The sequence below is a fragment of the Acomys russatus genome, chromosome X (genome assembly GCF_903995435.1).
Source record: "Acomys russatus chromosome X, mAcoRus1.1, whole genome shotgun sequence".
Taxonomy (NCBI): domain Eukaryota; kingdom Metazoa; phylum Chordata; class Mammalia; order Rodentia; family Muridae; genus Acomys; species Acomys russatus.
Window position 1 is genome coordinate 103,474,561 of NC_067169.1, and position 27,202 is coordinate 103,501,762.

The window sequence follows — 27,202 nt, forward strand, 5'->3', positions numbered from 1 at the left end:
TTGGGCATACACCCAAAAGATGTGTTACTTTACAACAAGGACATTTGCTCAAGTATGCTTACACTAGCTCTATTTGTAATGGTCAGAATCTGGAATCAATCTAGATGTCCCTCTACTGAAGAATGGATAAAGAAACCATGGTGCATTTACATAATGGAATACTACTCATCTATTAAAAACAAGGAACTCGTGCAATTTGCAAGTAAATTGATGGAATTGGAAAGGATCATCCTAAGTAAAGTAACCCAGACCCAGAAAGACGGATATAGTATATACTCACTTATGAGTGGACTTTTGCCATATAATACAATATATACATACTACAACGTGGGGGTGGAGAGATGACTCAGAGATTAAGAGCACTAGCTGTTCTTCCAAAGGTCTTGAGTTCAATTCCAAACAACCACATGGTGGTTCACAACCATTTATAATGATATCTGGTGTCTTCTTCTGGAACATGCAGGCAGAACACTATCCACTAAATAAATAAACAAACAAAGAAATCTTTTTAAAAACACTACCAATTCACAGACTCAAAGAAGATAAGTAATAATGAGGACCCAAGGGAGGACACTTAATTTTCACTCAGAAGGGGAAATAGAATAATAGACAGAGGTGGTGGTTGAAGAGAGGGAACAAGGTAGGAGAGGGAGTGCAGAAAGAAACATGGGTGGAGAACAGACCTGGAAAGAGCATGGGCAGGAAGACAGAAGAACTGCAGGGAAAGGAGAAATTAGTTTAAGTGACTAGCTGGAGACCTACGTCAGGGTAGGCTCATGGGAGAATATGAGGGTGACTCTAGCTGAGACTCCTAGCAGCAGGGGCCATGAAGATTGAAGAGGACTCCCTCTAACTAGAAAAGACTCATAGTGGATGGAAGAGAACACCAACCCACCTACAAAAACTCTGATCCAAAATTTACCCTGCCTACAAGATGTGCAGGGATAAATGTAGATCAGAAAGAGCAGAGATTGAGAGAATGTCCAACCAATGCCTGGCCCAACCCAAGACTCACCACATGGTAGAGAGCCAAGCCATCACACTATTAATGATACTCATCTATGATTGCAAGCAGGAGCCTATTAGAGTTGTACTGTGAGAGGCTCCACCCAGCAGCCATTCAAAACAGATGCTGAGACTCACAGCCTAACATTAGGCGAAGCATAGGAGTTCAGTGGAAAAGTGGGGAAAAGGATAAAAGGACCTCGAGGTGACAAGAGTGCCACAAGAAGACCAATAGAGCAAACTACCAGGGTCCAGAGGGGACAGTGAAGTCTGAAGTACCAAGGACCATGCATAAACTGGACCTAGGTCCTCTACATAGATGTAGCCAATGGGGAGCTCAGACTACATGTAGGCCCACTAGTAAGGGTATCAGGAGCTATCTCTGACATGGACTCTGTTCCCTGCATTTTGATCACTTCCTCCTGACTGGACTGCCCTGCCAGGCACAGGGGAAGAGGAAAAACTGAGTCCTGATACAACTTGATGAGCTGTGGTAGGTGGGTGGGGCTCCCCTTTTCCAAGGAATAGGGGAGTGGGGAGGGAGGGGGACTTGGAGATGAGGAGGAATGGGGCTATGACCAAGATATAAAGTAAAAAAATGAATTAATCAATACAAATATTTGATTAAAGTAGTAAGTGCTAAAATAGGATTAAAACTTAGCTTTTCTATGAACCATTTGCATATTAGAGCAAGAATGAGATCAACATAGAGAGAGAAAAAGAGAGATCATCAACCAATAGCTATAGTTATGTAGGAAAATAATTTGATGCTAGGAGAGAACCCCCAATGCATTTTTCTGCTTTTTACCCATTTGAGGCAAATGTGTTTCTTCTCCTATGCAATGTTAGAGCTAATGAAATGCATGGTCACATGCCTTTTCCTCTTATTAGTAAGAAAATTTAACCCTTATTTGATTGGTGGGTATTATTAGCTTCAAAGACTGGAAATGACCAGAGAAGTTGTTCTTAGTAAGTTTCTGTTTCTTTAGCAGTAATTTTGTTCTATTTTATTTTATAAGGCAACATGTTTACTAGGGTATAGCAGGCCATGATAGATTGCTAAAACTATAAAATTTTCATTGGTAATAGGAAACCATTTTTACAAAATGTTTCTCAATTTCTCTCTTAACCCGGCTAGCACACAAATAATTGAGACTCTATTATATTATTTTAACAAAGTTCACAGCCTAAGAATTGAGCAGTTATTACTCTATTCTTAACCCTTTAAGCTAATCTGGTTTCCTCCCAGTGTATATCCCAGACATACTGAGATACTTGCACTTTGTAGCTTTCCTGCTTCAGCTCCTCTCTCTTAATGCTTCTTGGACCTCTCCCCTGGGATGAATCCCTTCCTTTCTCCTTTAACTCTCCCTCCTCCAGCTGGCAGGAAGTCCAGCCCTATTCCTTCCCCTGCTCAGTAAATGGCTGGAACCAGCTTTATTGGCATACCAAAGAGACAATTGGTGAGTAGTATGTACACAACATTGAGACAGGAGATTCTCAGAACAAGGACTGCAAACAGATATGGAAGGTACAGAAATCAGCATTTAGTTACACAACAACCTTATGCCTACAGCAAAGATCAATAACCTAGAAGCACAAGATTGGCAGACCAAACATAAAAAGTTCTCTATGTATAGGAGGTATCATAGAAATGCTGTAAGATTATGTGGAGGCATAGCTTTGCAACACAGAAGTAAATGCAGAAACTACTTTCAAACAAGGGGATGAAACACAGAAGAAAAGCAGAGTAATGAAATATAGCTTCTTGCCAAAGAAATTGAAGGACTCCCACTGCCTGATTTCAACTATTACTACAAAAGCTAATAATCAAGGTGGAACAATACTAGCATAAGGACAGATATAAATCAGTGCCAGAAATAAATCCTTAGTGGGACTTGAGAAATATGACAGCAAAGAGATCTAATAACCTCTCCCCCACAGACATACCAAGTACCTAACTAGCAGCACCAGAACTAAGAAAACTAGGTAAGAGATAATTATGAGTAGATGCTTTGGAAAAGGCAAGACAAAAGTTCTAAGTCCTGTTCCTTTCTCCCTTTCCTGACAAGCAACACAGAACAAAGGTATCTCCCATTTGTTGGAGGGAAAGTAATTAAATCTACATGTTAAAATTAAAACCTACTACAACAACTATCATGGTGAAACTCATTGATATACCATGCTTATTTTCCCAGGCCAATATTTGTGTGAACAGTGCTGCTCCAACTGCACTAGGCCAGGTAGTAATGAGATCAATCAACTTTGGCTCCTTCAACCTCCTGCTGTAAAGCTGATAACAATACTTGACCCACTGAAGAGGCAGAGTATAAAACCTCCTACAGAGCTGTCTTGGAGACAAGTCTAATGCCTACTGTGGTAAGACAGACTATCCTGTAGAAGTAGAAGGCACCATACATGAGCCAGAGCTTACAGACTGGGCTCCAGCATCAAAAGATCTGCTCACCCATGGGTAAAGCAGTTTCAACTGTATGATTTCCCACTTTAAAGCGAGCCTGGGAAACACACATCTTACTCCTGAGACTATGCGAAATGGTTTTGCTGTAAGACTTAGGTCAACCCAGCTTAGCACTAGCCTTGGTGACTAAAGGAATTATGTCTACAAGCAGTCCTTCAACCTCTGATAATGTAGATACTGTCATCTCAGTACTCATAGATAAGGAATATGGAAGGAAAGAACCTGACACCAAGTAGAGATCTTAATCCAATGAGACAGATTTATAATTTGGTGTACCACTGAGACTATGGTGTGACTCAGTAAGATAAGTTTAGGCAGCCAAGTATCTACCTTTACAAATGCTGCCTCCACTCGAGGCTGAATATTATGTACAAAGTTTCATTTGCTAGGTTAAGACTTTGTTCTGGAAATGGGCACTGGGCTCCTGAAATGTAACAGTTGGCAAATCCCAAATAACTCCATTTCCATTTCAAAATAGTTTGCTATAATCAAGCTACAAAGCAAAAATTTCTAATGGACATTTTTGTAATTGATCAATTTGTAACAAGCATGGAATCCAATCCACATGACTAGAGTAACTCACATAAACAGATAGGCATAGTAAGAGAGGGAAAGAGAAAGCCAGTAAACAAGTTTCATAATGAATGTAGTAAGAGTTTGTCAATAATTACCTTGAATACAAATGGATTAATACTCCAATTAAAACATATGGAGTAACTGAATGCTGCTCTCAATTGGTCCAGCATTTCAGACTGCTCCAAACAGGACTTCCTTTCAACCTGGAATTTCTCAACATTTAGACACTGGACCACAAATGCTATTGCTAGTTTGCTTAACCATTTTTCCCAAATTTATTTGGGCCCCCAAAATGTATCCCATGCCCCAAAGTCAGCAGGAAGAATCCTTAAGAGAAGGACGTCCCATTTCCATTAAGGTGAGGTGGCTAGATTTTGGGGTTTTATTGGGGATAACAGATGCTTGTTGTTTTAAAGGTGTTGGTTACAAGTTATTAATGGTCAGATTCAGAGAGAAAATGAAGTTAGACTTAAGGATTTCTCTTCTCTTTCTCTTTCTTTCTTCTTATGTAAGAAGAAAGGGATTGAAAAGAAGGGGGAATATAGAAATATAGGAATAATATGAAAGGTAGATTACTGAATCTACTCTCAACTTGAAGTTTTAATTGTTAATCACAAATAAGGTTATTTTGTTACATTAGTATAGAATTCAAATTTAAGGTTATCTTTTACACCCACACACACAGCCACTAGTATATTTATCACAGGAATATATATCCTAAGTTTAACACATAGATAAGATTCTATAGATTATATAAAAAGAATAAATAGTTGCTCTTCAAAAACCTGAGAGACCTACAAAAAATGGCATTTTAAAATGTTTTTTATTACTTTAAAGATTCTTTGACAATGAGACATGTCAACTCCTGGCAACACCCAGCCTACCTCAAAAAAGATGATGAGCATCAAAGAACCTCCTCTTGGAGATGGCTTCTAATGCGGCAAACCAGCCACTGGGCAAAAATGTCCTCGTTTCTACCACAAGCAGAATTTTCCCTAAAATGGGCAGGCTTGGATACAGGCAGAGTCAACAGCCAATCTCTGCCAAGACAGGGTAAGCAAGTCCTCAATAGTTTCTGGCTCACAAATGTGTCTGTCAGATATATTGAGCCAGAAGGCTGAAGAAGATGCTCCAACATAAAAGAGAGTTTTGGGTGATTGCTCAGGCAGCAAACTGTCATTTTTTTCATTTTGGAAGCTGTTAACCTGCAGTTTCTGTTTACTCAGGTAATTAATTTTATTCCTTCTTAAGTCTCTGATAGGGTTAAAGACCAGATAGTTTAGTTGTACAATTAAGCTTAGTTGTTTAGGGGTTAAGATACTTTCAGGTCTAAATAGATGTTTTTAGGTAGATAGAGATGAGGTATGATAGAGATTGATTTAGGTTCAGAAATTTAGACTCACCAAGATTGAATAAGTAATATTTTCTCCAAACCTGCCAAATGCCTTCTGACTAGACATTATGTATGTAAATCTTGTCTGTTGGTTGTAAGCTTTGAACTTTTTTAAACCTACTTTATTTAGGGGTCTTTAATGCTTATACCTCCCTTCCAACCCACCTACCCTAGATAGGAGAGAAAAGAGGTTAATGGAAATAAGAGAAGTAGACCTTTTTAAACCCAGTTTCATGGAGCTGTTTCACTGGTGTAGTTGCCAGGATTTCAACAGGCCCACTAAACAGCAAACCAAGGACTCAACAAAAGTGACTTCAACTGCAGCAGCTGGAACCAGGAGCAGGAGCCAGAACTCGGAGATGCAGCAGGAACCCAGAACCTTGAAGCATTTGCCAGAGAGGTTCTCTCTAGAAGCCTCTCAAAGCGGAGTGATGTACAACTGGCCTGGTAAAACTGCCTCCGAACTCCAGGAACTGAACCGCCAACAACTAAACTGCCACAAAAGCAACTCCAGTGCATTCGCTACCAACGGATTCCCTACTGACTCTCAACTGACTGACAGACTCCCAAATGACTGCTCAACTGAACTGCTACCAAAACTGACTGAACTGATTCAGCTCCCCTGTATCTGGGCTGCTCCCTTAAGTCACCTCTCTTTACTCTCTGTTCTCATGAGAGTTGGGCATATCCTATCTCTGACTCATTCTGTTAAATCTTTCTCAGATTTATCACTTTGTCTGCCTCCCAATTAACTTTCAAATCTGGCTGTGTTCTTCTACAAACTAGCTTTACTTTCCTTGTTTGGGATTAAAGGTGTGTACTAAGGGCTTGTCTGTATTCCAGCCAGAGGGATTAAACATGCATTATTCCAGCCAGATCACACAGATCTAGAAGGTCTCTGAATATGATCCTTTGACAGATCAGCCATGTTCCTGGATTAAAATTCCTCTACAAGTTTCATCGAGAAAAACATCTTACTTAAAACTAATAATAGTTAATGAATGCAAAGCACTATGGATTGTGTCCTTTCTTTATACCACCTTCTTGCCTTTCTCCATGTATGGAATAGGCAGATTTTTTGTAGTTGCTTCTAAAGTTCCAAAATCAACCATTTGGCTGAACATTTTAAATATTTTGACATAAAGCCATAAATGTCATAAGAAACTAGCATTTGGACCTCCTGCAATGCTTTTATTCTCTGTTGAGAACTTTAAATTGAGATGATAAAGTGAAATCATTTGGCAAGTATGATTTACACTTAAAACCTCACAGGGCAGCAGTCTCTACTCCCCTTGGCACTTTAAAAGGTCTTTAGAATTATCCAGACACTATGGGAAATCTCTTATTTATTTATCGTGTTTTACAATGCCAATGGATAGTTTAATATCCTGGTAAGAAGCCTACCAATGGAACCTAGAGGATTAGAAATGACAAACCAGCATTAAGTACTTCATTAGATTGGTCAGAGGGTGTGAACGTATGTAGCAGGTAGTAAGTAGTGCTGCCTTATCATAGCTTACTGACAACTAAGGCATGCACAACAACCTCTATGAAAAATTTTAAGTGGAAAAGGGGGAATATAGAAATATATAGGGAAGATAGAACAAAAAAGTAGGTTAGTGAATCTATTCTTCAACTTAATGCCTCAATTGTCACTCATAGGGTTATTTTTAATTCACTGGTATAGAATTTTGTATATAGATACAAAATAAGTTTAATTCTAGATACAGTGGTCTAGAATTAAAATGTAAGATTATTCTTCACACACGTTATATATATTTCCACTCTAATATGAGTACTGTACCCATATAACTCAAATAGAATACAAGGTTTACTTCCAATACTTTGAAAGTGCTATTGCAGGCTGTTTAGGGTAAATAAGTTATACACATTAATTGTTAGTTGATCAAATCATGGTCATATCAATTACTAGTCTATTTTTATCACAAGAATATACATCTTAGGTGCAACAGACAGATATGATTCTATAGAAAGATAAGGCAAAATAGTTAGATGAGGTCTTCAAAAACCTCAGAGACATATAGAATATGGCATTTTAAATGTTTTTAATATTTTAAAGATTCACTGACAATGAGACAGGTTAACTCCTGGCAACACTCAGCCTACCACAAAGAGGATGATGAGCATCAAAGAACCTCCTTATGGAGATGGCCTCAAATGTGGCAAATCAGCCACTGGGGAAAATGTCCTCGTTTCTACCACAGACAGAATTCTGCCTAAAAATGGGCAAGCTTGGATGAAGGCAGAGTCAATGGCCAAACTCTGCCAAGACTGAGTAAGCAAGTCCTTAATATTTCCTGCCTCACAAACGTGTCTGTCAGATATATTGTGCCAGAAGGCTGAAGATAATGCTCCAACAGTACAGAGTTTTGGGTGACTATTCAGGTAGCAAACAGTCTCTGTCATCTTCTCATTTTGAAAGCTGATAACCTACACTTCCTGTTTACTCAGGTAATCTAGTTTATTCCTTCTCAAATTCCTGATGGAGTTGAAGACCAGATAGCTTAGTTTTATAATGAAGCTTAGTTGTTTAAGGGTTACAGTGTTTTTAGGTCTGGAGAGATGTTTTAAGTTGGTAATGACAAGATATGATGGAGATTGATTTACATTCAGAATTTTAGACTCACCAAGATAGGAAAGATGTTTTCTTCAAGGCTACCAAATACAAATAGCCAAAACACTAAGAATGTAACATTTATATAATTCCTGGTTGTGTCATGGTTCTTGCTGTAGGTAGTTTATTGTATATATGTGTAACAATATAAATGTATGTGTAAAAATAAAAAATATTTAATTAAAAAATCCCTTACTCAAGTGAAACTCAAATTTGGTTTCAAAATTTTATGATAGAAACTTTGTGATCAAATAATAAATTTATTATATAATTTTTTTTTCTTTAAATGGAAAACATCTGCAGTGAAATTGTACTCACTGTCAACTCTGAAGTTCATGCCTTGGAACTGTGTTCTAATGTTCTGACATAGCCCTTCTCTTACTTCCAGTAAAAGATCCCTGTGGGGAATGTCCAAGAAGGGCATTGCCTTAGATCATATTTCATGCTAGAGTGAGGATCTTCTCTACAGTTTATCTCTACAAGAGGCCAGCCAAAAAAAAAAATATTCTGCAGAATTTGTTGCTGGGTTAGTATTCTTTTCATTTTAAATAGATGCACTTTTTCAGATTTTAATTGATAAATTAAAATAAAAGATACACACTTTAATGATCAACACATTGTAAAATGTTTTTTAAAAGAATAAGCATATTTAGCTCCTCAAGCATTTATTACTTCTCTGTGTAAAATGAATTCCCAATACTTTCTTGTAACTGTATTTGACACATACAGAGCAAGACTTATACACTCTCGCTATCACAGAAAGCACCCCCTTATGTATGAGTGTCAATTCTGCTATCTTTAGTGATCTGTAAGGCTGTTCTTTAAGTGTTGGGGATAGAACCCAGGGGTGCCTATACACATGCTAGTCAAGCTCTCTACCACTGCGCTACAATGTCAGCCCCTAGATGTGAATACTTGTGTTTCTCACATCAGTTTTAAACCATTTGTTTCCCTCTTGTTAAAAGCCTTAAAAGGCCAGTAGGTAGGGCGCTCAGTGAACACTACTGAAAGAAGAAGAGGCATTATTGGAATCTCAGGCTTAGTTTACCAATGATCATATTTCTGCTCAAGATTATCCTCCTTTCTGCCAGATTGTGCTCTTTATTGATCACACACCATTCAAAATAGCCATGAGCGCCAATATTCATGAATTACTCAAGCTATCTTCATTGTATTTACTTTCTGTCCCACCATCATAAGCCACTCTCCCTAAATACCTTAAGCATTTCAATTGTCTGTTTTCTATTTCAAGAATCACAGTCATAGAGAAAGCAAACCTCATCATAGGCTTATTATTATTTAAAATGAGATTCTCATTACTTGGATCTAAGAAGTTTCTGCTATGGTCATGTTGGTTATTCAAAACCATATTGGCTTTTTAAATGCTCTATCATATAACATACCTCTAATATACTATGGCCTGCCACCTACAGACTTATAAAAGCATGAACTTCTCTGAATATTACTAGCTGTATTTCAAATATGCACTGCCACAATTACTATATATTCTACTCATTCTGTACCACAAATTGAAGTGAATTAGGATTGTACACCTTCCACTGAATAAGCTGGGCAAATTTCTATGACTCAGTCAAGTATATAAAGGCTAGCATTCTTTGTAGCCCTTCTTCCACCTCCAAGCCCAAAGGTGACAGGGCTTAAGAAAATGCCAACCATGTTTGGTGGGAAGACTTGGCAGTATAGGGTAGAGTATCAGAGTGGCGATGAGGAGCATATATAAAGAAGCTAAACAAATGGTGTTTACAACCTTTCAGAGGCACTGACTGAACACATCCCAATTCTGGTTCAGTAGACAGCTAAAGCAGGGGGCGTTTGCTTTACATTTTTCACTTTCACTGATATGGTATGTTTGCAAGGGAACACCTGAATGCTGATAACCCTCTCCTCCTCCTCCTCCACCTCTCCTCCACCTTCCTCCTCTTCCCACCTCTCTCTCCCCTTTCTGCTTTTTCCCTCCCCTGCTGCCCCAACACATACACACAAGAAGTAGCACAGCCATTCACAATTAAGCATGAGTGAGATATCTACACGAATACAGACTGTAAAGAATGTAGGACTGTAAACAAAGTTAATAATATAACAAGGTTAAATGAGAAGAAGAACTAGCATTTGTTGGGACTGCTGGGGGGGGGGGAGAGAAGTAAAAATGATTTGTGAAAGAATCCTAGCAAAGCCCTATAGTATACCTTTAGGACCCATTTCTTGTAAACTTTGGTTGAATCCTGAAAGGGCTTGATCAAATAGAACTTTTTTTTAATGAGAGCATGAATGTCTCAATTCCTTAATATGGCTTCATTTTTTTTTAAGTCATTGATAATTAGGGCTGTAGTGTGGAAGATAGGAGAGAAAAGGGGTTAAATTTTTCCTTTAGATTCAAATGTATTTTGACTTTACATGCTTCTCAAAACTGTAGCTGAGTTAGTCTGTTTAGTCCTCAAAATGAAAAAATTTATTTTCTGAGTGTTACAGGGGCATCTTGGGTAATGTTTAAAAGCTTTAAGAAGAACTAGTTTGAACTCCCCTAGGTAACCCAGTGAGGACAGATACAACAATGAATCCTGGGAATGAATGTAAATGATACAAAAAAGGCGGAGGGGGTCTTCTGTCCACTGAAAACTGAAAGCCTACAAAAAAAGTGAGAAATGGCAAAGGGCAGAATGGGAATTTCAGGATGTGCAAAATTGTTTAGCAATTGAAAAGGATACAAAGAACTAGGATCTGGGCAACAGAGGACAGGCCAAGCAGGCATAATTATCATCATGTGGTTTAGCAGACAGCAATACTCAAGTATATTACCATGTGGTTTCTTTCTTTCTTTCTTTCTTTCCTTCTTTCTTTCTTCCTTCCTTCCTTCCTTTTCTCCCTCCTTCCTTCCTTCCTTGCTTCCTTCTTTCTTTGTAATACTATGGACTTTTGAAGCCACCGAGACCAACTAATACACATGAGCTCACATAATAATAAAAACAGAGCATGTCTACCAACAGAACATAGTATATTTCTCATTCAAAGTCTTCTAAACTTTTAGCGCTATATTAAGTAGTGAAACTATCTGGAAAGGGCATAACATGTTCAAGAAAGATTTGTCGGAGGAAGAAATGGAACCAGGAAAGTAGTGAGTCATGAGTGTCTGAAGGGTGGAATAATCTAACAGAGGAAAGTAAAAGGGTCTATTAGAGCTAAAATCCATGATCTAAGCAGTGAAGCTAGGAGCTCTTTCTTCTGATTAACTATACTTTAGCTTAGAAATCAAGGCTCAACGGCACCCAATATGATGAGAAAAACAGTACTGATGAGAAATGCAGAGTGTAGCTCTCATTTAAATTTAATTGAGATCATAATTTGCTAAATCACTTCTGAGAATAACTCATTTAGGCCATGTTTAAATTTTAAATTATCCATAAAAAGAAATGCAATTTCCTATATGTCAAAGGAACCAATGTCCCTGTTTGATTTCCCATTGATACAATCATCACTGGCACCATCACCAGAGATTTTCCAGTTGCACTCTTAATACTATATCCAATAGCTAAAAGCCAAAAAAATAAGGCATCCAGTTGAAACAGCTATCTTTCCAAGCTCACTAGCTACACGATGCTAGTGAGCTGGGTTAGAAAGAGATGGATCAGAATATTTTATCATCATAGACAAATTTTTCAGATAGCACTGAGTTAGCTATCAGAAGGCTAAGGCTTGCAATCATAGAAACAAAAATTAAACCACTCAATTACAGGTTTAAATAGTGTAATTAGTATTCATATCCATAGAGAATACTGATCTGCTCTTAACATTTTATGTTTTACTTTGAGAATGGTTATGAAAAGTCAATTTGCAGAAGAACCATTTGAGGGGTTTTATTAAATAGTTATTACTAAAAGAATGTGCAGATCTAGATCCAGGAATGTGCATTTAAAACATGTTCTAGATAATGTTGTCACAGGTAGTCCTAAACTACCTTTTGAAAAACGTTGTGATTATGCATCAAATTGTTCCAACTGATTTTCTCAACTGATGAATTGATAAAGAAAATCTGGTACACACATATAATGTGATACTATTCAACCACAAATAAGAAGAAATTCTGTCATTTCCAATAATATGGATGAAAATGATGATCCTTTTGTTAAGCATAAAAATCCAAACGCAGAAAACAAGTGCTACATAATTTCGCTTATATGTGGAACCTAAAATAGTTCGTCTAACTGGAGTTTAGAATGGAATGTTGGTTACCAGAGGCTTCGAGGAAGAGCAGAGGATAAGGGTTAGGGAGAGAGTAGAGGTTCATTAGTGAGTGCTAAGTTATAAGGAAGATAAAGACACTTGGTGTATTATTGCATAATAAAGATACTAAAGGTAACAACTATGTGTCATATTATTAAAATGTCTGGAGTGAACAAAATTGAAGGAGTTTTCACCAGAAAGAAATGATAGGAGAGGATCCAAGATGGCGGCGAGCAATGTGGACTGTCATTATTCGTATTTTTTCACCCTGAAGTGCATATATAATAACTTCATAAGTGTGTTTAAACAAGCAACTGATTGAAACTTTTGCAGTAAGAGAAGTGCTAATAAAGACGGATAAAATAAGCAAAAAAAAAAAAAAAAAAAAAAAAAGAAAGAAAGAAATGATAAATGAGCCAGGCATTGTGACTAAACCTGGAATCCCAACACTTAGGGGGCTGACACAGGAAAATGAGATAGAAGTCACTCTGGACTACACAGCAAGTTACAGAACAACTTGAACTATATAGCAAACCACTTTGTCCTCTGTCCAAAAGGAAGTAAATGATAAATGGTTGTGGAGATAGATATAGATGTGGTAACATTAATTTACATAGCACTCCATTAGTCAGTAACATTTTTTGGCTCTTATGTTACTGATTCACATATGGGCAGTGGTGGCACACACCTTTATAAATGAATGCACTTTAAATTTTAAAAGTTTTGTCTAACATAATACCATGGGGGAAACCCAATTGTCATTATATATGTGTTTATCAATTCATATATATATATGTATATATATACTGATTTATTTTCTTGAGTTTTTATATATATTACTGTATATACATAGTACATAGACTTTTCTCTATATAAAATTATAAAGGGTTCTCCAAAGGCAAAGGAAATATTCAAGATATAGTATATCTGTGCAAAGATTAAGTATAGAGAAGAAAAAAATCAAACGGTAGGACAAATCTGTTGAACAGAATATTCCAGAATATCTGTACAAAGCAGAAGCATCTATTTACCCATAACATCTACCTTTATAACCAAGAGTTCTGGAACTCTTGGCTCTGGGATCATTCTGAAACTTGAGCTAATAGGAGAGGGGGAAACGTTGGTACAGCTGCAGATGGCCTAATATTATACGTCAACGCTTATGTGTGAGACACTAGACTGTGTGCTAAGAGATGGGTAAAAATACAGCTAATACTTCAAGAACTTGGTCTAACAGGAGAAAACAGAGCAAAGATGAGTATTATAATACAATAGCAGGTGTGATTTGAGCTGAATCTTAACTGTCAAGTGATTCTAACGTTGTTAGTGAAAGGTGGTCATTTAAATGTAGAAACAGTATGGAAGAAGCACAATAGCTTTAAAATCCGGGGTGTACCAGGTAACCTAGAAGCAGTCTAATTCATAAGCAAATAGAGTATACAGAGAGTCATATGGTGCTGCTTCAGGGTATAAAAGCATTCTGGGTCTGGCGTGCTGGCGCATGCCTTTAATCCCAGGACTCCGGCACTCAGGAGGCAGAGGTAGGTGGATTGCTGTGAGTTCGAGGCCAGCCTGGTCTACAAGGCAAGTCAAGGACAGGCAGGGCTACACAGAAAAACCCTGTCTCGAAAAAGAAAAAAAAAAGCATTATGGGAGGCTGGGATGTGACTAAAGATTATCTGAAATATCTCCTTGGTTAAAAAAAAAAGAAAAATTCTTAGGTAAACATTTTTGAGAAGCAAAGTGATAGTATAAGATCTGCAATCATGGAAACTCTATAATATCTGGGCACAAAAGGTAGTGGGCAAGTAGGAGGAGCTGAGATGATGTGCTATGACTGATCATTTGGTTGCATGGACGAAAAACCAGACTCTACTTGGCAATGGTTCTTGTTTGCAAAAAGCTAAATATCAAGAGAAAAGCAACCAAATAAATGATTTTTAAAAACAAAGCTGAAAATCTTAAAAAGGAGCATGAACAGTGACAACATTTAGAAACTGCTGGAAATTCAGAGATTCTTTGTGACTCTGTCAATAAAGAGTATCTGTGGCAGGGATCAGAAAGAAAGTAAAAAAGATGTTTTCAATGGGCTGCTGAGCTCTACACTGCCTAGGCCTTCTGAAGTCATGGGCAATTGAATACCAGCTTTTGAGTGCATATTAGTGCACACATAGCTTCTTCAATGAAGTACACTTTGACTCCCCACATATTGCATATGGTTAAGAATGTGGGCTCTGGGCCAAACTTTCAGTGATCAAATCTTGAGGCTAATGACATGTATATGGTGGTGCCTACTTGATAAACCCTGTACTTGAGAGTGGAGGAAGCAGAAGGATAGTAAGATCTAGGCTAGTCGTCTCAAACAACAGCAATTAAACAAAACAAAACAAACAAACAAAAACAAAACAAAGTCCCTCAATTCTGATGTCTAGTAATGTTAAAACCTGCTAAGCAGGTTGCCTAAAAGTCTGTGCTGGGTTACATTCAATTGCGTTGTTAGCCAAAAGGGTCCCATGGAAATTCCCAAATGACCCAAGAGAAGAAAAATGAAAAAGAAAAAAAGGCATGTGTCTCAGTTTTTTAAACATTTAAATGGAAATACTACTATCTACCTAATAGACATATTATGAAGGTTTATGACTGGTCCCATACATACAAAGTATTCATTTAAAACAATGGCCTGATACACAGTAAGCATTTAATAGATTTTAGCTATTATGTATATACATGGGTGGAGAACCCACGGTTAACAGTCACCCTCAAAGGCATGAGTGCAATGTCTCTAGGATGTCAATAATACAGTTTAGCAAGCAGCCCAAGAAACATCTGTAGTATACTGTCCTACATAGGCAGCAGCATGCCTTAACTATTATTTCTTTTAAAAATATTTTCACGTTTTTGTGGAGGAAGGCATGTGCTGCAGGGATTATGTGGAGGTCAAAGACAGCCTGCAGGAATAGGTGCAGCAACAGCTTCTCTCCTTCATCATGTGAGGCCCAGGATCAAACTCAAGGCACCTTCACCTCCTGAGCCATTTAGTCAGCCCTTGAGTATTATCATTAATGGGTATATTAAGCCGTGGGTTTTTTTTTTAACTGAGAATCAAGATTTTTAAAAAGCTACCTATCACATGGCTAAGATTCCCCAGCCCTCCATTCTGTATTCTTGACCTATTTCCCCAAATGCTGTCCTTTTAAAATTATCAGATCTCATTCATATAGTCCTCCTTCCCTTTAACCAGAGGAGTAATATTTTACTTTACTTTAATATGTATTAAAAAACATAATCTTGGATGAAAATAAATTCTAACCACATGGTTACTGAAGCAATGTAGTCATTACCATCTTCATAAGCCATTTTTTTCAAAGTTGAATGAATGCATCATAACAATATTTGTCCTATCTCTGATTCATTTTCTTTTCTGTCGCTTTGTTTGGTCTTTGAAGAAGGGTCTCACTCTGTATTGCTGGCTAACCTTGAACTTGTGGTGACTCTCCTGCCCCTGCCCTCTGCCTCTGCCTCTGCCTCTGCTTCTGCCCTCTGCCTCTGCTTCTGCCCTCTGCCTCTGGCCCTGCCTCTGCCCTCTGCCCCCCCCCCCCCCTGCCCCTCTGCCCCCTGCCTCTGCCTCTGCCTCTACCCCTGCTTCTGCCTCTGCCTCTCTGCCTCTGCCTTTGCCTCTGTGCTCTGCCTCTGCCTCTGCCTCTGCCCCTGCCTTTGGAGTCCTAAGAATACTGGTATGTGCGGTGGCACTGATTCATTTCCTTAATAACATTGATGTATACTGCCAAATGTAGGAAAACTGTGTGTGGCATGAGCACACGGTCATTTCCTCAGTACACGGGATCTCCAATAAGCTCACATAAGAATGACCCCTCAACAATGTTAGAGGTTTTTCGTTTATATTATCTTATTTTTTGTTCTTCAAGACAGGGTTTCTCTGTGTACCCCTGGCTGTACTGGAACTTGCTTTATAGACCAGGCTGGCCTTGAACTCAGGGATCTGCCTGCCTCTGCCTCGAGTGCTAGGATAAAGGTGTGTGCCATCACCATGCAGCATCCTGAATAAGTTTTAAAGAAAAGTTTGATCAGAAAGCTAGAGCTAGTGTGAACTACTCAATGTCTGGATCCCATTGCTGAATTTCTAACACAATTTTAACCGGCATTCCTTCTCTTTTGGTACACACAGTATGACTTTACATCAAATGAGCGAATCAAAAAAATCTATTTGAGAATTTTAAAAAGATGGGAAGACTGATGAGAGAGGAGTGAAAAGGGAGTGGGAGGGAGAGAAGGAGAATGAGCTATATTTTTTTCTGTTATCTGTATAAAATATTCTAATTTTCAAAACATAACAGTTCACATTCATAGCTAGGATATTTTAAGATATATGCACACTTATAAAAACCATTTTATAGGCCCATTGAACAAAATATTATAACAAATTACTACATTAGATGGAAAATATCTTCTATTAACCTTTAAATTAGACAAAAATTTGTTACCTCAAAATTTCAAATTTTCCTTTCATTCATATTGGTACATAAATTCATCAAACACTAGTATATTATCAAAGAATATATTGTTTCTGTAAATAACTGAACACAGTCTTCTTAATTATAAGTATAAGTCCAATTTACCTGGGACCCATCATCTGAGCGCTAGTGTGGTATAAAGGAGAATAAATAAACACGGATTTTTTTTTTTTTTTAACCTATGAGTTCAGGGTCTGCCACTCAGTAGGTGTAAGACCTCTATACTCTTGAGTCTTAGGCTCAGGCTAGCTCTTATTCTCCGTGTTCTTACCTGTAAAATACATATGTGACTACTGTTGCCACATAAGACAGCTATGAGCTGAAACTGAGAGCATGAGTAAGATCATGGCAGAAATGTTTTACACATCCACTGTGACCCAGCAACTGTATTCCAATTATAACTTTAATAGAATAAAACCATTAGAGAATTAAACATATCCATTACTAACACACAAATAAAATGCAGCTATTAAGGCCACCTGCTTGAATTTGAGATTGTTCATGTGTGCACTTGAATTGAGAGATAGCAAGGGGACGGCACCAATTCTTTTAATGTAAACATTGTATTCACACAGACAAGGGCTTCCACATACAGTCATTCCAGAAGCATAGCAAAGTCCTGTATTTTTCACTGTGAGATATCTAAACTGGTATCACCAGCATACAAGAAACCTCTATGTATTGAAGAAAAAAATGTTTTCTATGCAAATATATCTAATTTATAGTGAAAATGAGACATCTCTGGATTTAAACAGAGGAAAACCACCTCAGCAACTTGTCATATTAAAATATATAGATACAGCTGTGTGGGAGTCACACAGGCACTGATAATATGGAGAAAACATCTAGCAGGCACAACTTTCCAACTTAGAGAAACAAACCAACTGATAGCCAGGAAGGAAACCAAGGAAGGAAACCAAGGCCATAAATTCAAAGAAGGGCTGCAGGGAGACTACACAAATCTGTTGTTGCTTTAATTGCAGACAATTCAATTCAGCAGCTGTTGGTCCAAGGTTCACTGTATGCTCTTCAGTGCAACCTTGAAATACTGTCACTCACTCCCTTCTCCACATCATTTGCATGCTGCCCAATTAATGAGCGAAATCAACTGTCAAGCCACGCATCAAAACAGAATATGATCTGTTAGCTTTTCAGCACAGGAGCACACTCCTTTAAGAATGAAGCAAGAATGTAGATGAGAGTCCTTGACAATAAATGATGTACAAAGTTACTGAACAACATGTGGCAAGAGGAACTAAGCTTCTGTTCAGCTCAGTGGGAAAGTGAAACTTTCTCCAGGTTTCTTATCTGCAAGGGTATAGTAAGCCTTTAGAACGTCATGTGTAAGTGTCTGTCCAGAGCCCAAAAGTTCATTAGTATGCACCAATGTTTTCCTGAACTCTTAAGTTCATACTTAAGGAACATCTTCGAGCCAGTGATGTGTACAATACAGTGGCTTAGGAATGGCATTTTTAGCCCTGCTGTTTCCAGCACTTTTTTGTTTCTATCAGCAGAATAACAACAATAATACAAGATATTCCTCAGCCTGAGTTCAATGCTGGAAGGAAAATACATTGACGTAAAGATGTGCTCTGGAATGCTTCCTATTAGAAGTTTCCTCACTCTTAACTACAAGGAAATCCATACAACCAATTAACAAACACAGCAGCTTTAAAACTCAAGAGAAAAAAAAACACCACTGAGAGTAGCCTTTTCCTTCCAAAACACTGTCTTGTGTACAAACACTGTAGGCATTATCACATACTACCAGTTGCAGGCATAGGACTTGAGAAATTCAATACAAGAATACGGCAGAGAAGCATGCACAATTAAGGGATCGCGACTACCAATTTAACAGAAAACCCAGATTTCACACAGCAATCTACCACTTACACAGCTAGGGACAGGCGAGTTTTATGCAGCTATTTTGTTTAGCTTATTAGAATCCCATTTGTCTTTCAGTCCAGTAGAACAGGAAGCGAAATAAGAGAAAGAAATTCACTTTGAAACCAAAGGGAAATTTCAGAGAAAATAAAACATACTATACCTGTATACTGTACCAGGAACATTGTGACACTCTTCGGGGAACTGTTTCACGTTGTATCCTACCGTGAGTTATTCTCTCCTGACCCTCTTCACTCCTCAAAAAGAAAAGCCAAAACAATCTAAGCCCCTGCTAGACACTACCCCTAACCCACCCCCCCATTGAGGGGGGGAAACCACCGCCACAATTCAGCTCCCGATCCGATGCTTCTGTTAAGCTCAGCTCCAGCCGAGCAACTGAGCTCTAGCAACGCAGCATGGGGAGGTGGAGTCTGATGCCAGTAGCACTTCCATCCACTTCACTTACACAAAAGCAGGCAGTGGAAAATCCAGGAGCCTTGAAGACAAGGGCTGGAACTGCCTTTTATGAATTGCTATTACTGCATGTGTCACCATCCATCTCCAATGACGGACACTTATAGGCTGAATTGGGAGTGGAGGGGGTGGGGTGGGGGAGGCTGGAGAGCAGGTGGAGAAGCAATTAGCAGTATGTTCATTGGAGAATTCGTTCGGGATTTCATACATCAGTGCCTAAAGAAACAGCATGCAGTTGACAAATCAGAACTTTACGATTTGCATGCCTTAAAAGAAATCTTAGCTCGCAGCTCCAAACAAAATAACACTTACCCACACTTCCAGGGTAGAGAAAGTCACCCCTGTACTTTCTCTTTCCTCTGGCTACCCTTGTTCCTGACAAATCAACATTCTGAATGAATATTTGCTCCTTTTCCCTAAAGAATTATATTTAAAGGCTGAGGGCAGAGGAAGTATAAAGAAATTAAATTCTATTGAACATGACATCTCTTAACAAAAACATAAGAAGCTAATTATTTTAAGCCAACTTTTCATGCATACTCCCATTCTCCGGGTGTAGCTTCCACACCTATAACCAATGGGTCATACAACTTTTGTGTATCTATTTAACACTGAAAACAAAGGCATGTCTATTTAAATATAATTAATTTAAAGTAAAGCTGAAAAACCAAGGCTATGTGCAGGACTCATTTGATAAGTGGCCTTAAGCAATTACTTTATCTGGAAGTATTGGTTCTGTTCATCTGCTAAAGTGAAACACTTCTTTAGACTGATTTTAAATTTATCTATGAATAGAAACTGTAAGGAAGGACCTTTTCATGGAGAAAATGACACACTTAAAGGGACATATATCTAGGGGTGGGTTTCAGGGAACCCAGATTCCATTTCTACAGCTTTGTGATACCAGACAAGGAATGTAACTTCTCTGAGCCTAAGCTTCTTTATTTATGCATAGGAGACGATGGTATGTATCCTGACTGCTTCCCAAGACTATCATACAAAGCTTATGAGATAACAGAGCTGGCTCTCCTGTAAATTATCTGGTTATTATTAATGCACTATGAATCAGCTCCTGGTGAAATAACTGAAGGGAAGGACCTCTCTTGCATAAGGTAAATAAAAAGAAAGGACCAAAATAATTTTTAAAGCATTGTTCAAGTCTTCAAATTTTAAAATTGCAATCATTGTCGGTTCTAAAATTCCCAGAAATGTTTTTTTTTCTTTTTTAAAATTTAATTAACTTATTCAGATTACATCTCAATTGTTTTCCCCTCACTTGTATCCTCTTGTCAAAAGAAATGTTTTTAAATGCAACCCATAGTATATCAGAAGTTTGCCAAAGAAAGTGGAGGAGACCCCTAATTCTCTTTCCTTCCTAGAAAGTTTGTTCATTTTCATTCATAGGATTTGAGTTTATGTCCCATCTAGAACTCTAATTATTTAAAAACACACTCTCCTTTTGCTAAATCTTTTTGTCTGGCTCATCTTCTATGCCCAGTATGTGAGGAAAGACTGGAGTTGATTAAGTCTAAACCCACAAGGTAAAAATCCAAAGTCATGCCTCTGAGGCTCCAAGTTGCCTTGATACTATATATACAGTGACCAGCTGGCCTATACTGGGACACAATCTTAGCACATGAAGTCCTGGGGTGGCCACACCTGGGGTACTAAATGATCCAGGCAATGTTTGGGGACCTCTGGTTCAGCCAAATCCCACATGTCCTGATTTCCATCTGTATGGTAGTTACCCAAGTGTGTGTCTGTCCACACGAGAGAAATGTGAAGCAGCCAAAAAAAAAAAAAAAAAAAAAAGCAGAAATATCAGATGTCAGTTCATCTTGGCCCCCTTCAGTGCCATCTGTGACTTCAAACAAGTATTTAGTCCAATTCTTGCAATAAAAAGGAAACTTTATAATTGTTCTTTCGAATAACATTGCCATTGCTGAAAATGCCAGTTAAATATTTCTCTGAAATCTCTTTCAAATCAATGGGGAAAGTAGACAATGTGAAACACAAAGGGTCACCTGACTAATAGCTAAGACCAAAAGAGCTATTTAAAGGAGAGCGGAAGGAAAAGCTAGAGGAGATGAGAGAGGAAACAGGCCAGCAGGAGAAGAAAAGGGGAGAGAGTGTAAGTGGGCGTTCCTTCTAATCACACACTTGCTGGGTCATGGCAAATCCCTTGTGCTTCCCTTTTGAAGCACTGTGAATGGTACTTGTTATAACCAAAGCTGCAACCTATCCTTCCGTCTGTTATGTGGATAAACAAGAGCTTAGAAAGGGACTGGAGGTCCTAACTCCACAGTTTGTTTCCCATAGCATGCAGAAAGCCAAGCATGTAGATTAGAGATCTCCAGAGGCCTCCCAGCTGCAAGTCTCCACCATGGCCTTACCTGTGGCATGGCTGGCAGCAAAGAAAGGTGACAGCCCAACTGTGGGTTCCACAAAGGGTTTGCTGAAGCTTTAAATTGAGCACAGTAAGAAAAAAATAATGGCTGTAATTCAAAATCAGGGTGTTCCACCTTTGGGCATTGTAAAGAACTTCCACAAATTCAAGTTTGAGATTCAAATTCCACAAGTTCCTCAAATGTGACACACACAAAAAAAGGGAAAGGACTGGGAAAATGATTCCTTTTGTCATCATTCCTTCAGCCAAAATATAAGGACCCTATCTATGAGATGACTGACAGAGTATTCCAAAAGACAATGAGGTCCAGGGCAGGGGCACCTTCATCCCACATGAGGAAGAATGGAAAAACCAAAGCATCCTGATAAAAAGAAATACCAGAAGCTACTGCAATGCTTCAAGTTTTAAAACCTGAGCATGAATGACATCCTGGAGCTGCCCCTCAGCAGTCACACCTGACTGGCCAAATGAGTTAGGGCCACTAGCCATTTGGGATCCCAGGGACATCTGTCAAACACAAAAGTCCCAGTGGAAGAGCTGAAGAGGTTAAGAGCACTGGCTGTTCTTCCAAGGATTCTGAGTTCAATTCCCAGCCACCACATGGTGGCTCATGACCATCTATAATGAGATCTGGTGCCCTCTTCTGGCGCAGGCAGAATACTGTATAAATAAGTAAACAAATCTTTTTTTAAAAGTCCCGGTAGAAGATTTAAAAGAATCAAGAACCAAACCACGAAGTTCAACAAAAAGGAACAAAAATAATATGCTAAACTTTAAGATAAAAATGTTAATAGTGCAACAGAATTTTTAAAATGAACTAATTTGAACCACAACAAAGCTTCATGTTTTTTGAATCAATCACACTTTGCCAAAACCCTGACAGAACAAAAGGTTCAAGTTTCTGTAAAGAGCACACCTTAAGGGCTGATTTAGTTGCTCGAAATCTCCCAAAGGAAGAAAAAAAAAAAAATCAGAAGACTGGACTCTGCTGTATTTATTTATTTATTTATTTATTTATTTATTACCTAGTTGACCTTGCTCAAGTCACTTTTGTTCTGTTAGCCTCACCTTGCTGGCTTTGAAATGGCTGTGCTGAGATTGCCAGTATCCCAAACTTAATAGTTGTTGCCAACTGCAAAAATTAGTCTAGTGAAAAAAATTAAATGACATCACAATTTGGCCCTGGTAGCTAAGAAGCAGAGACACTCACTCATCACAACCCCCACACACACTGTCTTACTCTTCTCTCATACATTACATTCCAACTGCAGCGTCTCCTCGCTCCTCTCCTACCAGACCCTCCTCCACCCTCCACCTCCAGTCTCACCCAAATCCACTCCTCCTCTGTTTCCCTTCAGAAGAGAGCAGGGCTCTCAGGGATAATCATCAAACAAGGCATAAGAAGTTATAATAAGCCTAGGTACAAACCCTAATATCAAGGTTGGACAAGGCAACCCAGTAGGTGGAAAAGGGTCCTAAGAGCAGACAAAAGAGTCCGAGACAGCCCCACACCCACTGTTGGGATTTGCACAAGAATATTAAACTACACAACCCATCAATAATTCCTCAGTGCCCACCCTGACAACAACTCTCTTAAGATCTCTTGCTTATTTTGAAATATCTTGCATACGAGTCGATAGCTGATCTTGTTCAGACTCAAAAAAAAAAAAAAAAAAAAAAAACAAACAAAAACAAAACAAAACTTAAGTCTTGTTTACAAAGATATCTAATTGCAAACTTTTTTATGAATGCTTTGAAATCCTCAAGTGCATGTTATAGGTGAACAGTTTGGTTCCTACAAAAATAACCTACAATATGGTGATCACCTATTATATGCTAGACATGGCAGTGTATTTTACATAATTGCATTAGTCAGTCCCCACAATACAGTGTTGTTTAGGAATTATGTACATTTTCCAAGCAAGAAAACTGGCCAACTTATGTTAAATGACTGCTTCTTCACTCAACTATTATGATAACATTGAGATTAGAACTCAGGCAACCAGAATCCATTACTACACCATCATTTCTTAAATTTTTTTATTAATTTATTCTTGTTAGATCTCAATGGTTATCCCATCCCTTGTATCCTCCCATTCTTCCCTCCCTCCCATTTTCCCATTATTCCCCTCCCCTATGACTGTTCCTGAGGGGGACTTTCTCCCCCTGTATATGCTCATAGGGAATCAAGTCTCTTCTTGGTATCCTGCTATCCTTCCTCTGAGTGCCACCAGGTCTCCCCCTCCAGGGGACATGGTCAAATGTGAGGCACCAGAGTTCGTGTGAAAGTCAGTCCCCACTCTCCACTCAACTGTGGAGAATGTTCTATCCATTGGCTAGATCTGGGTAGGGGTTTAAAGTTTACCGCCTGTATTGTCCTTGGCTGGTGCCTTAGTTTGAGCGGGACCCCTGGGCCCAAATCTCCCTATCATAATGTTCTACTTGTAGATTTCTAGGACCCTCTGGATCCTTCTACTTTGCTATTCTCCCATGCTTCTCTCATCTAGAGTCCCAATAGGATGCCTTCCCCTCTGTCCCAGTTTCCTGGTAAGTGAAGGCTTTCGTGGGACATGCCCCTTGGGCTAGTATGCAGATATAAGTGAGTATATACCATTTGAGTCTTTCTGCTTCTGGGTTAACTCACTCATTATGATCATTTCTAGCTCAATCCATTTATCCACAAATTTCGGGAATTCCTTGTTTTTAATAGCTGAGTAGTATTCCATAGTGTATATGTACCACAGTTTCTTTATCCACTCTTCTACTGAGGGACACTTAGGCTGTTTCCATGTTCTGGCTATTATGAATAAGGCTGCTATGAACATGGTTGAGCAAATTTTCTTGCTGTGTGCTGGAGCATCTTCTGGGTATATTCCAAGGAGTGGAATAGCTGGGTCTTGAGGAAGCCCTATTCCCATTTTTCTGAGATAGCACCAGATATATTTCCAAAGTGGCTGTACTAGTTTGCATTTCCACCAGCAATGAAGGAGTGTTCCTCTCTCTCCACATCCTTGCCAGCATGTGGTGTCACTTGAATTTTTGATCTTAGCCATTCTGATGGGTATAAGATGGAATCTCAGAGTTGGTTTTATTTGCATTTCCCTGATGACTAAGGAGGTTGAGCCTTTCTTTAAGTGTTTCTCAGCCATTTGATACTCCTCTGTTGAGTACACCAACATCTTAATGATTAAGGGATACTTCCTAATTCAATCATACAACTGGAATTGCTTATCACATGCTGAGCTCATCAAGTAAAGGTAGTCTTCTTTTGTCTTTTTTAACCATTGTTTATTGTCAGTGTATGTGTGCATGACTGTATGTGTATATGTGCATGCATGTGAATATGAAAATAAATATCATGGTGTATGTAGGGATCAGAGGAAGTTGGTTCTCTCATTCCACATTGTGGGTTCAGGTTCATCAGGAGTGGCATTAAGCCATCTCTCTGGTCCCTTGGTTTGCTGTTGTTTGTTAATTGTTGTTTTTAAATGTCATCAGATAATGTAGTGTAATGCTTGAGACTATTAGGCTCTTCAGTCAGACAGACTTGAGCTTCTAGAATTCTGGCTTGTGGACCTGACTGTGCTAAGTCTCAGATTTATTTTCTCTTTTGTTTTCTTGGGGCGGGGGTGGTCTGACAAATGGAGAAAGAAGTGTGTTGTCAGATTTTTGTAAATTTTCATTGATGTGATGGCATCTAGCACAACACTTGGCCCAAAATTACTACTCAGTAAAAGCTCTTTGTACCTTAAGTGGCACAGCGAAAGAGAAAATGCTATAAGAAAAAAAAAAGGAAACTAAGGTTATGGAACTCAGGTGCCCACCCACAGTCTCCAAAATTAAGTTGATAAATGAGAGTAAAATGAATATATTAATTGGTGGTATTTAACAAAAATGAGACTTACCATGAGCTACACTAAGCAACAATTTTGTCTAGTTTCCTAGAACCTCTCCTGCTAAAGAGAAAGCTAAGAGAATAGAGGGCCTGATGGGAGTACTTAGTGAACTTTAGCAGTCTGCTTCCCAGAAAACTTCAAATCCTGACTGATTACCTCCTGTTTAACTGTCGCCTTCTCATATACTCCTTTTCCCCTCCCTTCCTCAGTGTATTCTGACTTGTAGTAAGTATTTCTTGCCCTGGTCTAGCTCTCTGTCTCTGCTCAGCAGCATCAAGCAGCATTGTGGACTATGTGCCTGGCACCACACTAGATGAAACAGGGGGCATCTCAAAAGTATTCAAAGAGACATATGTTCCATTGAAAAGCAGATCTAAGACACCCGGGGTGATTAGAGTTTTGGCAACATATAGCGAATTCTGGTATAACTGGAGTGTTTGATTGATTTCAAACCACAAAAACTTCTTTATGTAGCTAATGATATGAACATTGAAGAATTAGAAAAAGTGTACTAATGGCAAAACTTAGTTAGAAAAGCATAAGAGGCTGGGTAGATGGTAATACAGGTAATAATAATTAATTATAATAATAAAAACAGGGACTGGCAAGACGGCTACACAAGTAAAGGCATTTGCCACCAAATCTGATGACCTGAATCCACATGATGGAAGGAGGGATGAGTCTCCCACAAACTGTCCTCTGACCTGTACACATAAGCAGTAGTACATTCCCTTTCTTCTTTCTTTTTTTGTCTCTCTCTCTCTCTCTCTCTCTCTCTCTCTCTCTCTCTCTCTCTCTCTCTCTCTCAGTAAATAAATAAACTAATAAATCAAATATAAATTAAAAAACCAATTTTGTTATATTTGATATCTTTCATAATTAGAGGTTAAGGATTAAAAAGTATAGCTTATTAAACTTCAAATTTCTTGAAGAAAATAGTCATACATTATAAAATCATAAGGCAATTAGGGCAAAATTTGTGATTCTGAATGAATAGTGTGTAAGACTTATATATGACTAATTTTTTCCCATATTTAAAAAGTGCTTAAAAGACTGGAGAGATAGCTCTTGTCAGGGGCCATAGCTTTGGGAGTGGAGCAAGAACAGGAGGCTCACTGAGACTTTCTGCCTATAGGACCAGCTGAAAACTGTGACGGTCAAGTTGAGGAAGAGGGCCTGCCTCAAAGTAATAAGACAGAGACTGATACAAGAGAACAAGTGACACTCTCCTCTGGCCTCTGCACAGGCAAATAAGCATGCTTACCAGTACAAATACTTATATATAGCACACACAAAGAAACGCATACACACACACATGCACACACACATACACCACACACTACAAAGTTAGAAGGCAGTTTGTTGAACAATGATCCCTTTCATTTAGTATCTCAGTTGTCATTTTTAAAATTTTAATAATATATTTATTGGGTGGTTGATGACTTGTTTTATTCTTTTTAAGACTGTATTCCATTGTGCAACCCAAGCTGGCCATAGAACTCACTATATAATCCCGGCTGGCTTCAGAATCATGGCCATCATTATGACTCAGTCTCCAAGATGCTAAAATCACAGATATATGCCACTTGCCTGTTTCAGTAACCATTTTCAGTGAGGCCAGTGGAGGTAGATAGTGAAAAGAATGGGGGAAAGGTAGGAGAATAACAATCATCAACCAATAG

General features: G+C 38.5%; 1 protein-coding gene across 3 annotated transcripts in view; it reads right to left on the reverse strand.

Moving 5' to 3' along the window:
* Window positions 1-27,202, reverse strand: part of Enox2 (ecto-NOX disulfide-thiol exchanger 2) — a 309,518-nt gene that overhangs the window by 272,043 nt on the left and 10,273 nt on the right. Inside the window, exon 2 of one of the 3 annotated variants that reach the window (XM_051142394.1) lies at window positions 18,907-19,000. The exons of 1 other annotated variant lie outside the window; for it this stretch is intronic. In XM_051142394.1, coding sequence (XP_050998351.1) covers window positions 18,907-18,928 — 22 coding nt within the window. In that variant the 5' untranslated portion in view covers window positions 18,929-19,000. Of the gene's footprint in view, window positions 1-18,906; window positions 19,293-27,202 lie in introns of those variants that run through there. One more of the 3 variants, XM_051142396.1, reaches the window with a different exon arrangement.